Genomic DNA, 19,001 nt, shown 5'->3' with positions numbered 1-19,001 from the left:
TTCTTTTTTGTTTGTGTGGTTGAACCCGTGCCAGCCCTCCCTAGGTCTGACTCCGCCCTTAGATTTCCCCGTCCCTAGGGGTAATTCCCTTCCCCTGGCTAAATTTGTTTGTGTTGTTTGTCCAGCTGAAATAATTTTTAGTATCATATTTGAAAACAATGCTTATAAATTTTACAGAAACTTTTTAATTTTTTGTTTTTATGTGATTTGAATTTTGTTTTTGTATTATACATGATCACGTGAACTCCTTTGTTCCGCAGATTTGTCCCCCGTTGCATCGTGCAAGCGTCGTCGCTGATCCCTCGGTCTGCGATCTTGCTGTTGCGCTAATTGCTGTATACTTTGCAGTAATTGCACTGTTTTATTACTGAATTGTCCAGCCGCAGCTCCGTTGAGCTTTCTTTTTGGCCGTTGCCATATTCTGTGTTGCGCTGGGCGCGCACTGTTCTACTATTAAGAGTTTGTCCTTGTTGGCTCCATTGCGCGTTCCTTGTTTGCCAGTGTGAATTGTGTTTGTGTCTGTCGCCGAGGTGCCCTTCTAGGAATGGAGGGACCAAGCGCACCACCCACAGAGTCACCTGTACGAGATAAGTATCAGTGTCCTGTGTGCCAAGCTGAGTTTGTTTTGGTGCAATCTCGAAGGAGGCATGTGCGAAAGCAGCATCCCGAAGCTGCAAGCTCTCTTAGTGGTAGTGCGAAAGCCTCCTACAGTTGTGATCAGTGTACTAATGTGTTTGCCCGCCGTGGCCAATTGTTGCAGCACCACGAGCAGAATCACGGGTTCGTGTCGAGGCTCAGTACGCATCAGTTCTCTTCCTATTCAGGTGAGGAAGATGCACGTGTTCTTGGCGCCATTTTTTTCTGTCTGTGCATGCACGAAAAAAGTGCGAGCTTGTGTACAAACGCGAGTAGGCTTGCGTTAGAGCGCTCGCGTAGGGTTTACTGCATGCACGAAACAAATGTAAGCTTGTGTACAAACGCGAGTAGGCTTGCGTTAGAGCGCTCGCGTAGCGTTTACTGCATGCATGAAAGAAATGTAAGCTTCTGTACAAACGCGCGTAGGCTTGCGTTAGAGCGCTCGCGTAATGTTCTGCGGAGGAAAAGGGAGCGAAATTTTAAAGCAGGCAGTGGTTTCACAGCAACAGATTAAATCGCTTCCACGTACCTACATAAACGACAGAGGTATGACGGTGGAGTCACCAACATAGCAGATTTGAAGCTTCACCTTTCCTCCCGCAGCGTAGCGTTCTTGACAAGTCGGCCCACGTCCGTACATACCAGTGCATTGCAAATAATATCGCTGGGAAAAGTAAGGAACAAGCACAACAAATGCAGGACTTCCTGCTTTATTCAAACGACGCTGTTCGCATGCACAACCATTGCGTCTGCCACCAGAACAGCAGCAGAAGCGCAGGGTGTATTAGAAAAAAAATAGGCTGACAAATGCAAATGAAGGGGAAACATTATGTACCTCAATGCTTGTGCTTATCTGCTGTGTATTGCTCTCTCCTCTGTAATTTTTAATGCACAACTTGGAGCAACAGTGCACCTCTTCTTTCCGCTTTGGCAAACATGCGTTATTTTCGAGGGTGAGAACTCGGACACAATGGCGCTACAAGCTTGCGCATATATTCCTCTTGCTAGGAAATATATCCCGCAACTGGCGAAATGATGGTCTTTTCTTTTTGTGAACAGCTGACGAAAACGTATTGTCCACTGAAAAGCCATCAGTGCTCACTCTGTACTCTTAATAAAGGAGTATGGCTACTTTCTGCATGATATGTATATTGTATGTGCAGGTTACTAACACAAATACGAAACTTATTTTGAGGCAGAAGCCTTGCTTGCTCTATGGAGCGAAAACTTGTGTGTGTTAAAGTTCAATGGTAACCATAAAAGTTGGAGAACTCATGCAACCTGGCATGTAGCCGTTAAATTAATGATTGGCTGCGGGAGGTTGCTCGAGAGGGACAACCTGCTGTTGAGTTGAGGAAAGCCGGACCAGCGACCGGTTTATTTCCCGGGCAGGCGAACATTGCCCAGAACGAGCTCGCGCGGCTCGCATAGCGTGCATCACGTGATCGCGCAGCCAGGCGCATTCTCACTCTAGCCCTATGCAGTGGCTACACTACTGCCTACAACACCTGTATCGCACAAATTCCACCGGTGGCAATATCTGCCATCCCATGGTAGTGGGTTGTGAAGCGCTACCTGGATTGCACAAATTCTTCCTTTGGCAGCACCTGCTATCCCAGGGCACTAGGGCACACTTAACTGCTGTACTACTGTGCTAGCCGTGACATGAGTACTCCCAGGAAAGTAGACTAATTCTGCATATATGGGCGTTAACCCACTAGCTATCGCATCATACCCTTATAATGGCGCCGAGCATGGGCTGTGGTACGGCGGCGACTGTCTTCAAGAGGTTAGCGTGCAGGTCACAAGGGGTGCAGCAGTGTTTTGGTGGTGGCTATGTAGAGCCATGCAGATGTACAATTTCCAGCTGCATGGCATCTGATTACATCACGCTGTTCACTAACAGTCTTAAGTGTGTGCGTCTTTTTAATGTTGTAGCGTTGAAGGTCCCATTGTCAATAAAGTGCGGTGTCGGTGTTGTTGGCATTGTAAGCGAAAAATCACGAGTACGACTCTGGAAAGTAGTCCCCAGGGAGCAAGCTAGGAGGCAGGTGGCCAGCCTACGTCACGTGACTTTGTGGCATCCTCAAAGCCTGCCTGCCCATTGCAAACTGCTCACCTTTGCAGGTGGCAGCTAAATGAACGATTGGTATTTGAGAAGAGGCCTGTGTCATTTAAGACCTGCAGCTGGGAGCAGCTGCCATTGCAGGACATTGGTGAATTGCTTATCCGCTGCACCACTACACTAGTTGGGGTATGAGGACTCTAAGGAATCCATGAATGTAAAGTAGAAAATGACCTTTTGCATGCATGGAAATTAATCCACTATGCTATCGTGTCATACCCTTAAGCTGGAGTTTTTTCCCCTCCGATTTTTGTCACTGTAATTTGAAACTGCAGCCTTTGTGAAACTTATTTATTGTGTACAGTATTGTATCTGTCAATACAGCATTTGCTAGCCGGGGGTAGCGCACAGTTGCGTCGTACCAATAGTCCATGACTTCAACACCTTTACTTGTGGGGGCTTGCTTCACTTCCAGTAAGTGCAGAGTAGATCACGCTTGGCTAGAGCGCTCGAGCGGTGTGCTGCGAAGCAAATAAAGTTAAATCTTATCGCAGCTGCTCTGCTGAGGGTAGGGCGCTGGTGCGTGTGCGTTTCACATGAATATTAGGCTGATCTTAAGCACAAGTATTATCAGTGAATGTCAATACCTACTTTATAATTTCACTTTATTTCCACCGGGCTGCACCGCTTGAGCGCTGTAGACAAGTGTGATCGACTCTTTACTCGTTAAACTGCTTGCAAAAAGAGTGTGCATCGGTCATGGAAATCAAAAGAGCTCGGTATTGATCAGATGACTGACTCAGCAAGCGCTTCTGAAGTGGATCCAGTATGGCTGCCAACTTCCATAATGTTAAATGGTTTCCTTCTTCTGTCGGCCGCCCCTCTTTGTCGCGCCAACTTAAGGGCATTGTAGTTCAAAAATCAGGTAAATTGCATTTCATCCGATCTTTTAAGAACATCTTTGAGGTGTAAAAATTTTAAATAGGGTAAAGTCAGGTTTTACCTAAAAACAAAAAACCCCTATGTGCTCAGGGTGCCTAGTGCCTCCATACTTAAAGACACTTAGCTACTGCCCTCAGTCACCCCTGATGAAGGAGCCGAGTCGGCTTCGAAATGTTGGGTTAAAGTTAAAATTTTTGGTTGTAGTTTTGCAGTTTATTATAAGTCTTCAAACCCAACCAGACAGGCAAACCTGTCAAAATGTTTAGTTTTCAATCTAGTTTAAGTACCATGACCCCTCTGTCCTTCCCTAAAGATATGCTCTTACCTGATCCTCACCATCTGATTTCCCCCTTTGCATTACTCTTAAGGCTTTCTTCACTTGCTCTTTTTTTACTGGTGGTATGTCACAGGGCTGTCCGCTACTGCCTCTCATTATTAACGTCCTGATTGCATTGGCTACTCTATAGATTGGTTACTGTATAGAATGACACTGTCTCTTAACGAATACATCTGGTTTTCTAGTGAGAGCTACACTGGGCTACCAGTCGAGCATTTCGTGGTAGCTGGAAGAGGCCAGTTGTGCGCATGTGCCGTTACCATGGCAACCGGAGAGGAGCAGCAGGTGCGCCGCGTTCTTAGTCGCCGCCTTGCCACACGCCCCTCTATCACCCGAACCGTGCGTCGCAAGTGCAGCATTGCTTATAAAAGGCGGAGATGTAATGGGTGTCTCTATCCCAACGTTTGACATGGATGCAGAGAATGCGAGTCCAGCTGCTTTTCAATGGCGGTATAGACAAGAGGAAATTAACTCTTCCGATCCTGAGGTTGTCGCCTGGCACTTGACTACTCAGCAAAGAGAGAATGAGTGTAAGAAGGCGGAGAAAGCAGCGGAGACGCCCGAATAGAGAGCAACGGCTTGCCAAACTGAGATGCCAGACTGCCGAGCGTAATAGACGGCGTAAAGCCGCAGACATGGAGCCCAGTGTCTCATTGCTAAACATACAATGACCACAGCAAGCTCAGCCAGGCAAACGTATACCTCTCGATACATATATTCTGGCATAGATGAGCTAAGCCACTTCCAATTTTTTGTCTATGGCTAGTTTCCTCGTCACTGCTTTTAGACTACGTCCATTCTTTAGAGCATGCTCAATTCTCTCTATATTGTAACGTACTTGTTGATGGAGGGTGTTTTAATACATGGTGCTGGTCAAGACGGCACAGCATGAGCGTTAAATCACCGTCTTCCAGGTCAGCCACATGCCACCTGGCAATACTATAGTCGGATACAACTCAAGTCTGGCGCGAAGCTCCGGCCCACATTCAGGACCTCTCCACACAATTCTTCCACAACAAAAAGTAATCTGTCGTTAAATGTTTTCTTGTTACCTAAAGAAAAAAAGAAAAAGCTGCTTACAAGGAAAATAATTGTAAGCTGTAAAGTTTTGAAAACGTGGCTTGTTTGCTGTACTCAGTGAAAAGCTGATTTAGTTTACTATTTTGATTGGCCAGCGGAGTAATACAATACACCGCGGATCATGACCCACTGTTAATAATAATAATAATAATAATTGGTTTTGGGGGGAAAGGAAATGGCGCAGTATCTGTCTCATATATCTTTGGACACCTGAACCGCGCCGTAAGGGAAGGGTAAAGCACGGAGTGAAAGAAGAAAGGAAGAGATAGGTGCCGTAGTGGAGGGCTCCGGAATAATTTCGACCACCTGGGGATCTTTAACGTGCACTGACATCGCACTGCACACGGGCGCCTTAGCGTTTTTCCTCCATAAAAACGCAGCCGCCGCGGTCGGGCTCGAACCCGGGAACTCCGGATCAGTAGTCGAGCGCCCTAACCACTGAGCCAACGCGGCGGGGCCCACTGTTAGCAACCGCTTTCTTTTCTTTTTTAGGTTGTGTCCGACTATAGGTGACACTATTGCCCCTTCCGAGAAAGAGAAGCATTGTCGTGATGCTGACAGCATTGCGGTCGACATAACGTTAAAATTGAAAATAACCGGGGGGAGGGGGGGAGTGAGCAAAGGATTCCAGCTGAAGCGTGTTACGACTTCAACATGTTTGCTTGCCGTTACCGTGTATATAACGGCTTAAGCCGCACAAAGTGCACAATGCCAAGAGCTGAGCTTTTGGCGTCATGGTTGCACGGCACTGTCCGGAAGCACTTGATAGTCGGCATCACTGACGCACCGTAGCACTCTCCAAGGGCCAAACTAGCGCCACAGTAGTTTCTCAGACAAGCGGTGGCAATGAACAGGAGTCCATATGCAGATTTGGTCGCCGGGTTTGTAGTCAACCCGGCGATAGCAAAGGTTGTAGTGGCGTGCACCTGTGCTGTGATGTTGCCGGATCTGCACGTGGGCCAGGCGACTGCCTTCTTCAGCTTGTTGGGCAAATTGTTGGGTGCCTGGGATGAGTTGGGCATCATCTGGGCACATGATCAGGCATACTATGTACCTCACATCTGTACACGAGGTCAAACGACGTGAAGCGCATAATTTCCGTCAGGGGGTGTTGTTGGCGAAGGTGACAAAGGCAGGACTTCATCCCAAGCTTTGTGCTGTGCATCTACATACATTGACAGCATGTCCGCGATGGTTGTGTTCAATGAATGATAGGTGAACTGAGAAATCAATTAACTGCGGCGTAAACGCTGATCATCTGTCAGTAATCGTGTATGAAAGGCGCCATGCCGCAAGACATTGTGCATGAAAAACTCCGTGATATCAGAAGCTGTACTACGAGGGATTGCCGTGGCTTTGGCACAGCGAATGAAATAGTTTGTGCCAGCTATAATCCCATTGTTTCTGGTCAGCAACAAAGGGAAAGGGCTGAGGAGGTCCATACCTGTTTGGTCGAAAGGAGCGCGAGGGGCTGTAATGGACTTAAATGATGGCGTCTTCCGGTGCTCGCACTCTCTGGAGCTTTTAATGTAACGTTTGACAGCGCCGGTGAGCGCCGGCCAGTAGTACATGCTCCGCACTGTGACGAGCGTTCGTGATAAAACGCAAGTGGCGACATGTGGGCTATTGTGGCAAGTGAAAAGTGCGTAAGCATGAATATCATCTGGAATTACGAGATGGTAAGCTCTATTGTGGCCTCGAGTTGTACAGGAGACCATGCCGCAAACAGAAGGAGCTGAGGTAGAGAGAAGTGTCAAGATAGATTCGTATTGTTGCCTTCAAGGTGGTCAATGACAGGGTGAATGTCCGCATCCGCCTGCTGCTGGGTCATCAGGTGGTGTGCGAGCCAGTGTTTCCACGTGTTCGTGTTTACGGCCTGACTTTTATACAGTAGTGATGTCAAATTCCTGGAGCCGTAAGCTCCATCGTGGCCGGCGCCCAGATGGTTCTCGCAAATTTGCCAGCCACCGTAGATAGTGATGATCAGTTACGAAAGGGCAATTTTATGATGGCCCGCCTGACCACAAGACATTCTTTCTCAGACTTAGAGTAATTGCGTTCGGCGTAAGAAAGAGTGTGGCTAGCATATGTTGGAACCCTCTCAAGGCCATCTTGGTGTTGGACAAGGACAGCATGAAAACCGATGTTGCTCGCATCGGTGTGAACCTCGGTGTTGGCATCTTCTTTGAAGTGTGCAGAAACGGGAGATGCTTGAAGGTGCTGGCGTAGCATGGTGAAAGCAGTGTGTTGCTTGGTGCCCCACACAAAGGAGATATTACTAGTGATGCACGTCAACGGCTCTGCAGTTGTGAAGTCAGCAATAAAGTGCCAGTAATCCGCACAGAGACTCAAAAGTGCTTGAGGGCTTTCTTGTCAGTAGGAACGGGAAAATGTGCGACGGCGGCAGTCTTCTCGGGGGTCCGGCCGCATTCCTTCAGCTCTCACAACGTGACCAAGAGGTTTGAGGTCTTTCTAACTGAAAGTGCACTTCTGCAGCTTCAGGTCTGCCGACCGGAGGCCTTCGAGGACAGCCTGTAGTCGCTGGGGATGCTCATCAAGTGTTTTCAGAAAACGATGACACCCAAGTACACAAGACAGATTTGCTGCTTGTCACCTGTGAGGACAGTGTCTATCATCCGTTGAAACATGGAAGGGGTGTTGCACAAGCTGAAAGAAAGCACTTTGATTTCATAGAGGCCATGTGATGTCACAAAAGCGGTGTTCTTGTGGTCCCTTTCATCTAGTTCAGTTTTCCAATAGCCGCTTTTCCAAGTCGACTGAGAAACACTTTGTGCAACACAATTTGTCCAGCGTGTCGTCATTGCGCGGCAACGGGTAGACGTCCTTTTCGGTCACACTGTTCAGTTTTGCATGGTTGACACAAAACTGCAGAGCAGCGTCGTCCTTTTTAGCCAGGATGACAGGCGAAGATCACGGGCTTTGGGAAGGTTTAGCTACTCCATTCTCGAGCGTCTCCTGAACTTGCGATCCTTAGCGGAAACATGAAGTGATGGGTGTTTGGCGAACCTGCGAAGAACCAAAGCACAGCTTGAATTCGAGCAGTGGTTGCTCCAAGGCCAGCCGTTGCTCCCCGGACAGGTGGCAGTTGATGTAGACGTTTTCATGGTAGGGCTCATCAGTGCCTGCTGCAGCGGATGCAAAGCAGAAGCGATACCATTTCCAGGAAAAGCGTGCCGGTGCTCATTATAAAGATTAGTGAAAAGGATCGCAGACTGGCCACCATGAAGCGTGAGTAGGCTGGGAGCAGCGCAGATGCCCTGAGTCAGCAGGAGTGAATGGTTAGCCTCTTACTGCTTCAGCATCATGCAAGTTGTCGTAGGTGACTTCCAATAAAATACTGCTCCGTGGTGGCAACGTGACGATGTCTCCAGAGATGCGAAGCGTGGCACTATGACAGCAAGAGCTGGTCGGTTGGGTGGTCATGCCGCTCGAAAAGGTAATAATTTGTTGTAGATGATTGCACCATACTTCTGCACAGTCAATGCCGATAATCAGATCCCAGGAGCAATCGCACAGAACGACGCAACTGAAAACGTAGATCCATTAATTTTATTGCCAGCTGTGCAAATACCCTTTACGGTAACGAGATGACCACTATCGAATCGAATAGTCAGCCCCAGTGTCCACTAATGCACAGTCTCTGTGACCGTCGAGAATAACCTATGCCTAAAGAAACACGCTTGTCTGGCTTGGACGAGGGTGCCATCAGTTCGTGTTCGGAGTGTAGCAGCGACGGCGGTAGGTCTTCAGCGCAGCAACTCCTAGCAACTTCGCCCCCTGAAGGTCGATGGTCTCAGTTTTCTCGGCGAGGTCTGGACGATGGACCCTGTGCCGCTCCCAGAGAGCTGTGCGGGGTCAGTGAAGATGAGCATAACTAACGTGGTACATGGGATAGAAGTATGCTACAGTGAATTGATATAAAGGGTCAGTCGCTGTTCCACAAGGTAGTCTTCAATGGCAGGGGGTTGGTGGCCAAACTGGGGTCTCGGAGAATTGGCGCGACAACCCTGCAGGCTGAGGCGTCAGTAAGAGCAATAGCGGTGCAGGTGGCCTGGTTCTCCGCATTGAAAGCAATGTGGCCAGCTGCCAGGTGTGCACCAGATGTCGGCCTTCCACACGGACGCTTCGCGATCATTGTTGGCACTGAGGGCAGCATAACAGGATGGGTTGCATGAATCGGTGTTGATGAAGTGGGAACCAAATGCTGCACAACCTTACCATAGGTGGTAGTCTCCCGGTGGACGTGGTGTTTCCACAATAGAGCCCGGGACGCCTGTTGCTCCTTTTTGCAAACGAGCGGAGATCAAACCCAGCGTAAGCTGCAAAACTTGCGAAGCTCTTCACGCACAATGGTGCGAATCAGATTGCGCAAATTGTTACGGCGGCTCATGGTGGTGGCAAACGATGCGGTTACTGCAGCAGCATGCACGGGCTGCTTTTATGTGAGAAGAAATGAAAATGACCCCAGGTGGCCAAAGATAACAATGTTCTGTGCATGGCAGGCCTTAGCACCTCATGGCTTTGGTGCATTTACTGCTCAAGCATTGTTTGAATGTACGTAAAGGCTCTTTGGCTAATCTAGCCTTTTTAGTCATGCTCATCACAGACTTTTCTTCTGTCATCTGCCTTTTGCTTGGGCAAAATATAGACTGACTGATTGATTGAATGTAGTAGTGCATGCATTGCGGTAAATCTTTTTTTGGCAGCATAGTTAATCATGTTCTTAGCAGCCATATGAGGATGAAACAAAAATTTGCAATAAATGCATTTCGACGGTAAGCACCGAAATACGAGAAATCTTCTTGCTGTTTTCCTGCCCATTCATGTAGTCCCAGCAAGTAGAACACAAAGTAAAGAAAAATGACAAGGTACTGACTAATGTCCGTGCTGCACACATATGTGCACGCTGTTGCACCGAGTGGTGACGGCCACTGTGGCTTGATGGGACTGCTTCTTGTGGCACAGTTATTCTGCACTAAAATACATGATTGGCAAACAAGCTCTGGTCGCGCTTTTGGCCGTGGTATCAAGATCTAAATAGTTCTTGCACCATGATCTCAAGGCAGGATATGAATTGTTCTTTGTTAAAAGAAATTTTAAGCCAGCTGAACACAATGTTAAACATTGCACCAGAATCCTTTCTGTACATAGGTTATGTGCGGCTTGAATTCCAGCAGTCCTGCATTGTGCGGGACCCCAACACCTAGGTTCTCGTTTAGTTTCTGGGACATCTTTTTGCCTTTTGAAAGTTCAGCCAAAATAGTCTGGCTGAACCGTATGTCGCGTATTCGACAAGCTGTACTAGGTGCAAATCGGACACAGAAAGGAGGGCCACAAAGCATACGACGAGGTGAATTATATTCCGTTTCATACATCAGGTGCAACGTTGTGAAAGGTACAGAAGTAGTCCATGCGTAAAAATTAAGGGAGGTGTGTTACTCCGCACTTGTTCTGTAACCGAGTGGTCTAAGGCATGAGAAATTGACACTGTGTTGTCAGCAGTAATAGTGCATTTAATTGGGTTCATGACGAATGTGGGATGTAGTAATCTTCGATATTGTTATTGCGCTACTCATAATTTACACAATCAAGAACGACACATACAGACGGCATCGGGTAATCTGGCGGCGCATTGCTCCAAGTGCAAAAACTGTAAGGCATTGCTTGATAGCACCAACTGTCATTCTTCGATCCCAAGGTAAAATGCAAAGGGAGCTTTATGAAGCATTTCGCATGACGTCCGAGAAGGAAGGCACTTGCGTAAGCGACCCTTTGGGAGCGCTGACGAAGCGAGAGATTAACTTTTTAAGGAAGTGAAAAGACTGCATCCTCCACACATGCTTGTCAGCAGAAGATTAGACAACTCATCTCTATGAAGCTACCTGTTTTTGTGTCCCTTCTTTTCTCATCTTAACAGTTCATATAAAACGAATTTCCCACGCAATAAAATCAGTTGATAGTTTGCGCCCTGTCTGTATGTGTCGTTCTTGTTTGTGTAAACCATGAGTAGCGCAATAGCAATGTCGAAGAGTACAAACCAACTAGACCCATTTGAAGCTCTTCTTGGATGTAGTAAGCCTGCAGGCAAAGCATTGCCTATGTTATAGTGTCTACTACTTTTTGGTCGTGGGTGTAGGCAGTGCAAACAAGAGCGGTAGTTTTGATTCGTTGCACTTGATGTATGAAACAGTATAGTCATGAAGCATAAATGGCTGTCGGCCTGCTACGAACCTGGCTTGTCCAAGTCCTCGCGTAGCTCCAAGTCCTCGGAGGGGGTGTAGCTTGAAAGCAGTACAAGATCACAATGCTCGCTACGCCACAAGTTGTTATCAATGTGCAAGCAGTCTCAGGTGGAGGCGATCAAATTTTTCCTAGCAGTGGGAATGATTTTGCCTCATATTCCTAAGAGGCATACTTTTTTAACACAACAGTGTGGCCATATAGGCACGTTGGTATGCATCCCTGGTGAAAAACAGGGTTCCATATCTGTTCGGTACCCGTCACGGTGGCTCAGCGGTTAGGGCGCTCAACTCCTGATGCGGAGTTCCCAGGTTCGAACCCGACTGCGGCGGCTGCGTTTTCATGTAGGGAAAACTCTAAGGCGCCCGTGTGCTGTGTGATGTCTGTGCACGTTAAAGATCCCCAGGTGGTCGAAATGATTCCGGAGATCTCCACTGCAGCACCTCTTTCTTCCTTTTTTCTTTCACTCTCTCATTTATCCCTTCCCTTACTGTGCGTTTCCGATGTCCAACGATATACGAGACAGATAGTCCGCCATTTCCTTCCCCCAAAATCAATTATTATTATTATTATTTCTGTTCGAGCGGTTTTTCATATCATGTAGGTTACGAGCGTATACTACGAGTATGTGTGAGATAATAGAGGCACAAATTAAGAGATTAGTGATTAAATTAGTATCAAAATGCGTGTATGCGAACATGGTTTGGCAAGGTGAGGTGAAGACAGTGGCCATTAATGCTCTTGCATCATACCCTTAAACGGTAACTGAAAAGGGGTAAAAATAGGTGATGGTAATGATGTATACTGAATCACGTATCATCCTTCCAGAGTAAAGTTCAGAAATAATCACATTATAGACATGTGCTGCACTCCACCCACAATGCATTACCAGGTAATTCTGCACACTTGGTTATTTTTTAAGTGTTAGCTCTTACTACTTCCAATTGCTTGTTTCGTGTCTGCTCTCAGATTTCAAGATGCGGGGCTAAATAGCGTGATCATAGCTGCAACACCTCAATTCAGCAAAATGTGACACCCCACTACGTGATCACGCGCGCGTGCAGTTGCCGAGCCGGCACAGCGGCTGGATTATATCCTATACTGGCGTTCTGCTATATGTGTACAGTCTGAGCGGGCGCCAAGACTGGTGCCACTTGGGATCACCATTGGTTATAAAATCGTGGCCCGCCTGTTTGGCACAGAGGGTTCAGAGTGTGGCAAACAGAATGGCATGAGTTGGCACACATAGTTGCTAGTTGAGTTTAAACCCGGTGTGTGTGGGGCATTCGTACCCATAACCTTTGGTCTTCGAAACCGTAATGGAGGCAGCTTTTAGAGGGCCGTGGTGGGTGAACCAGTGGTTGCAGAAGGATGCGAGCGGCACCGAACGAATCATCGTTGCTTGGTGTACACATTGGCATCCAAATTTGTCGAAAGCATAGGTGAAAGCAACTTAGCTAATGCTCTTCATTTGATTTCGCATTGGTAAATCATTCTTTAGTTTTTCTCTTTGCGGCCTGCTGCCCCACTGCGGTTAGAAAGCAAACGAGAGTGGGAAGGGCACACAATGCATTCTGCCAGGGCCAGGCAAGCACCTCGCCTTCTTCGCTGCATCTCTGGTGAACTAGTGACGGCGTTCCCTGACTGCTGTGCTGTGCAAAAGCTGGGATTTTTAATGATGTGTTGTAAACAGTCAGCTTCTTTTTGGGGACTTGAGTGCACCCTGCACACCCAAGTATATCCCCTACATAATTGCACGCATTTCATAGCCACCTTGTTAAACACTGTCAGGGATCCTTTCAAGGTAGACGTGAAGCGTCCCCCTTTTTTTAAGTGGGGCTTATTGTCCCAAGGCAACTCTAGCAATGAGGGACGACACAGTGGAATACTGATAATTTCTGCTGTCATGGTATCTCGCCTTTCACATCTACTAAAATGTGGCCACTATGGCTGGCATCGAGTCAGCCTTGCCCAGTGCCCTAAGCACTGAACCATCACGGCAGGACTCGACATGTTTTTCAGCCAAACACCATTATTTAAAGATAAGCATTTCCAGCGGCACATCCAAGTGCCATATCCACTACCTATAGATTAAGAGAAATTTTGCCCGCACGTGTGTGTAACGGAATTTTTTTTTTCAAGCACTATGCATTCAGTGCAATAGTACCTGTAGTTGATGCAAGGATTTCTGGTGTACTTAACAGTTATATGGTGGTTGCCTTTAGTATATCGTGCTGTATGCCTGTGTTTTCAGCTTTTGATTTCTCATAGCTTGCATTAGGTTGCTAGACTTTTGAAACGTATGGCAGCCATAACTCACACAACTGTACTGCACCGCTTTTAAAAGGCAAGGTAGGTTATAGTTAGTAACATCAGAACAGTTAAAATATGTCACATATGAAGTCAAGCAGGTGATGGGGTAGGTGGGCCTTAAGCACTTTGAGTGAGCCTTGAGCGATCACTTCTAGCCCATGTTCTGATGGCTTCCTTACATCTTGAACTTCAGCTAAAGGGTTAGCAAATCAAGCTTGCTCAGTGTATAATATGTCTTCATTAAATATGTGCATTTGTATTTTTGTTTGCAGATTTTGCAGCCTGGAAGGAAATGGAAGAAATGAAGGAGAAAGTGAAATTTATAGCATCTAGTGGGCCTAAGCGTTCATCCTCAGGAGTAATGCAGATGTACCTGTTGTGCAATAGGTCAGGAATGCATGTGAAAACTGGAGAAGGGAAGCGGCAGCCAAAGTTAGTGGGCAGTGTGAAGTGCAACAAGCACTGCTTTGCAACTATGGCTGTCACACAAGAAGGTGAGAACGTAACTGTTGAGTACCAGGCTGAGCATTATGGTAATGACAAAAGTGTGAAGCATCAGCGCTTGACATCCACCCAGAAGAGTGCCATAGCAGCAAAACTAAGCCTAGGAGTCCCTAGTAAAAGGATTTTGCTGGATGCGCACGCAACTGGTGGAGATGAATTGAATGTGCTCCATACTTTGAACAGGCACGATGTTTACAATGTAAAGCGCAAGTTTCATATTGGATATGAGGAGCAGAAAGACCCAGATGAGTTTGTCAGCATGAGGATGTGGATTGATGAGCTTCAAGAAACCTCAGCTTTGCTATATGCTGATAAAGAGCTGCTTACAGAACAAGGCATAGGGAAGTTTAAAATGGCTCTTATGAATCGCACTCGGGAGTTCCTGCTTGAATATGGTAAGAAAAGTGTGTCCATAGACTCGACTCATGGCACTAATTCTCATGGCCTCCAACTAACAACATTGCTTGTAATTGGCAAAGACTGGTCAGGGATTCCATGTGCCTACCTGCTCTCAAAAAGTACTACGGAGGAAACTATGGTTGCTTTTTTTCAGGCAATCAAAGACAGACTTGGTGAGGCACTCTGCACTGAGCTCTTCATGTCAGATGATGCGCCAGCCTATTACAATCCTTGGGCAAGGGTAATGGGGAGCCCCCAGAAACGCGTGCTCTGTACTTGGCATGTGAAGCATAATTGGAACTCTCATGTCAGTAAAGTGAGTGGCAAAGAAAACCAGAAAGTGGTCAAGGAAACTCTGCACACATTGATGCTTTGCCCAAGCGTGCCAGAATTTGAGGCTATTCTTGCAAAATTTCTGGCGTCAAAATCTCTGGTTGAGCTCAGTCCCTTTATTGAGTACTTTGAAAAGTATTATGCAAACCGTCCAGAGCAGTGGGCACTCTGCTATAGGGAGGGTAGCAACCTCACTACTAACAACCATTTGGAGAGTATGCATAATGAACTGAAGACTGTTTACTTGCAGAGGCTGCAGTGCAAGCTGTTAGACAAGCTGTTGATTACTTTGCGGCAATTCACTAATGAACGGCTCCTGAAGCAGCTTATTTCTGAGGTGAGGCCCAAGGCAGACCACCGCACAGCTGACAACTTCAAGAGGCATTGTGCAGGTGTAACTATATCGAAATCTACCTTTTGCAAAACACTTGACGGTGCCTCGCTTGTGGAGTCTCAATCCTTAAGACAACATCAGTACACAGTAGTAAAGGGGTGCACGGAATGCACAGGTTGCTGCCAGGAATGCAACATTTGTATCCACAGTTTCCATTGTACATGCAGTGACTTCGGGAACAGCTTGAGTTTGTGCAAGCACATTCATGCTGTTGCACAATGGGAACTGGAACAAAATTTTGGGTTTCAGGGCCCACATGATGAAGATGGAGCCCCTCCTTCAACTTCTGTGCAGACTAGTTCATTTCTGTTGGACGAGCCTCAGGCACTTCTTGTAAGCATTCAGGCTGATTCTATCCCTCAGCCACAAAATTCTAGCCTGGAAGGCGTTTGCACCCTGACTGCAGCTATTCTACAAGACCTCATGAACAAAGAGGCCCCAGTTGATCCGTCAAGGGTAGAATTTGTGATGAAGAAACTTCACGAAGTTAGGCAAGCTGTTAAACAATTCCCAAACAAGCAGCCATCACTACCGAAGTCCACTCCTAGTAACAAAAAACTAGAGAAGCAGCCAGATTATTGGCCCAGAAAGAACCGCACCTCTGCATCTGCTTCGTCTGCATGCTTTCCAGCACCGACGGTTTTGCAGCAGGACTACTTATAACAAATGCTTCTCAATGATGTAGAGGTTCCTGTTATTCATACCAACAGTGACCATGAATTTTAGTGCTGTACGCAGTTCGGGCATGCAGTTCAGTGTCATGATAATTTTTCTCTAATTATCACACATGCTGCAGGAAGTAGTTTCGGCTTACATCGCGCCTCGTTTTACTGGGAATTAAATAGGGGGAAATGTATACTGAGGTTTTTTATGATATATGTAGTCGTGTGTTGCTCCAACCTCCAGATTTTCGGTACGGACTGCCTGTGCGTTCCTGTGCAGCATATAATGATGATGCAGTGTGGCTGTAAATTTTAATAGGAATAGTTCTTGTTTATTCCACTAACCACCAAGTCTGCCTATTATTGCAACATGTAATTGCACAGTGTAAATGAGCACTCTGCTCTGGTACGAAGTAACATGGATGGTGCGCACGTAAGGTGCCAACATTGCTCATGTAGGCCGTCTGGGTAGAAATCGTGTTGTGCTGAATAAAACAATAGGAACAGTCATATCCTTCATGCTGCGTATTCTTCCAGTAGTGTGGTAATCAGGTGTTCTCGAGCGTAATACAGTGCGTTGCAGATTATGCATAGTGGTGGTCTGCTCTGGACGCTGGTAGTGTGTGTTGCTAAACTAGTCGTCTGCAGGTTTATAGAGTAGTGTTACTTGGAATGGGGCTCAGTGTCGAGTAGCGATGCAGTCCGGTACGGTGGTAGCATGGATGGTGCGTGAGTGAGAGTCCTCCATTGCTACTCGTATGGCCCGCTCGTGCAGTCAAGTGTTCTGTAGCATAAAACAGTGGGTTGTTGTAGATTGTGGATAGTGGTGGCCTGCTCTGGATGCTGGTAGTGTGTGTTGCTAAGCTAGTCGTCTGCAGGTTTATAGACTAGTGTTGCTCGCAATGGGGCTCAGTGTCGAGTAGCGAGGCAGTCTGGTACGGTGGTAGCATAGATGGTGCGTGAGTGAGGCACCTCTGCCATTATAGTGTTTGTGTTCAGTAAGGCCTCTAAATACTTGTGTGCTATACTGGTGTACTTTCGATTTCAGCAGGCACTACAAGTACCGCAGCATAGTCCCTCATTTGGCACAGTTTAAGCAGGCAGCAGCATTGTGCTGCATCTGGCTGTGTCAGACCCCCATTTTTCTCTCGGCAGAACCTGGCTGCTAGAGAGCGCGTCTCCCAGGTGGCGGATAGGGAGGCTTCTACTAAACAAGGCAACTTCAAATTCAGTGCATCAGTGATCACACAAACAAGAAATGTTAACGCTTTAAGAGCTTAAAAGCGGTTGAAGTACAAAAAGGTTTGAAATGCGGGCCAGTTGGTACATTGCAACTTGAAAAAAAAACCAGTCACAAGGTACAAGAGAAAGAGTGTTCACGCCACGACTGGTCATTGCGGCGTGAACACTCCTTTGGCTCTTGTGACTGGTTTTTCAAGTTGAAGTACGAAGCCAAACTGATTTTGCTAAGCTTTTGTTTGGTAGGAGTGGTGCTTGCACCCGCGGACCAACAGGTGTTTCAGAAATGATCGACCACTTTGTCATCATTACATGTCATAAACGTGGCATTTATCCAGCTATGTTTATTTAAACATATGTAGGCATCATTCGCTTTCAACATATGTGCCCTAAGCTTTATAATTTAGGTCACTGTCGTGCACTTTTTGGTTTGGACGAGGCTGACCCAACCATGGCCCCCCAAACGGAGTTACCTTCACCCCACTACAGCAGAAAGAAGTAGTAGTGGCAAAGTGCTGTGTGAAAGTGAGCAAGGCATCAGGGGTGAGGTGATTGAGGGAAGAGTCAACCAACCACGGCTGCCAACCAAAGTGACCTTCACACCGCTGCAGCAGAAAGAAGCATTGGCCGAGTGGTGTGTGAAAGTGCGTGAGGTTTCCGGGTGAGGTGACTGGGGGAAAAGAGAGCGTCCATGAGAGTTAACTTTTTTAGCTGGCAAGACTGACCGCAGCCACGACCACCAACCATATTCACCTGCACCCCACTGCAACAGGAAGGCCAAGGAGTGGCAAATTTGTGCGAAAGTGTGCCACTAGCTGCCAAGCACTCCTGGGACTATAAGATTGTGACGACACCGCATCACCCTTCACAACTTGTTTTCCGAAAGGGCCACTGCCTTTGAGAACCGCTGTGTTGTGTGCATGGACTGCCGCTGCGCCGCGATCATTCTGTGTTTTTAAATTCGTATTCAGTGCGAACATTTCGATTCATTCTAATTATTATCTGACATTCTTAATCCTAACCACTAGTGTATGTGTTCAATTTGCATCTAGTTCAGCGGCAGACTGTAAATGTATATAATGCTCTGTCATCCGTAATTGTAATCACTTGTACGTATGCAGATTACACACATACAAGTGATTAAAATTACGAACGATAGAGAGCACTATATACACGTGTTTACAGTATCTATCACATGGCAGTCTTTGATTAATGTAGTATGGTTTTTGATTTGCCTGCGTGTGTGTCTTCATAGAAATATGTGTGTTGTTTTTACCTGAATTTGTGGCTGTGTCCCATTCACAACGCGTCAAACTCCACCCCCTTCCGGCATGGTTTGGCAAGGTGCTTCGCATTTCTGCTGAGCTGCGAGAGAACATATGCATGGTAGGAACACAGGTCAGCATATACACAAATGCCTTCATTCTGCCTCACACTCAGGCTTGCGAGTGGAAGGTTTGTTGTGCACTTTTGTGACGGCTATACGTGTTTAGTTGAAGGCAAGGATGAGTCACTACCGAGAGTACTTGAATTGGAGTCCAGTTTGATTGATAGAAGCAGAGGATTTGATGAATTACACAACAGTGTGCCTTGAACTTTGTTTTGCTTGCCTAATTGGGTGCTTGGCACTGTCTCTATAGCCTGAATTTTAAGGAGCAAACCTTTAATGGCTCATACTCGCAGCCATGGATCTGCCCGGCGTCCGTTACATTCAGCACCTCTATAAGAAAAAAAAAATTTGTGCACGGTGCGATACGAACCACCATCCTTCCATTCCGCAGCCGAGCGTGCTAACGACTACGCTACCTCCTGCCAATGCATATGTAATTCTACTTG

General features: G+C 46.9%; 1 protein-coding gene across 1 annotated transcript in view; it reads left to right on the top strand.

The window, feature by feature from the left end:
• Positions 1-427: 427 nt before the first annotated feature.
• The window catches only part of LOC144095474 (uncharacterized), a 31,188-nt gene continuing 12,614 nt past the window's right edge, over positions 428-19,001 (top strand). Inside the window, exons 1-2 of the mRNA XM_077629203.1 lie at positions 428-824; positions 13,907-15,351. Coding sequence (XP_077485329.1) covers positions 545-824; positions 13,907-15,351 — 1,725 coding nt within the window. The 5' untranslated portion in view covers positions 428-544. The remainder of the gene's footprint in view (positions 825-13,906; positions 15,352-19,001) is intronic.

This window comes from Amblyomma americanum, chromosome 6 (genome assembly GCF_052857255.1).
Source record: "Amblyomma americanum isolate KBUSLIRL-KWMA chromosome 6, ASM5285725v1, whole genome shotgun sequence".
In the NCBI taxonomy this organism is placed as follows: domain Eukaryota; kingdom Metazoa; phylum Arthropoda; class Arachnida; order Ixodida; family Ixodidae; genus Amblyomma; species Amblyomma americanum.
This window is presented reverse-complemented; position numbering and strand designations above follow the sequence as displayed.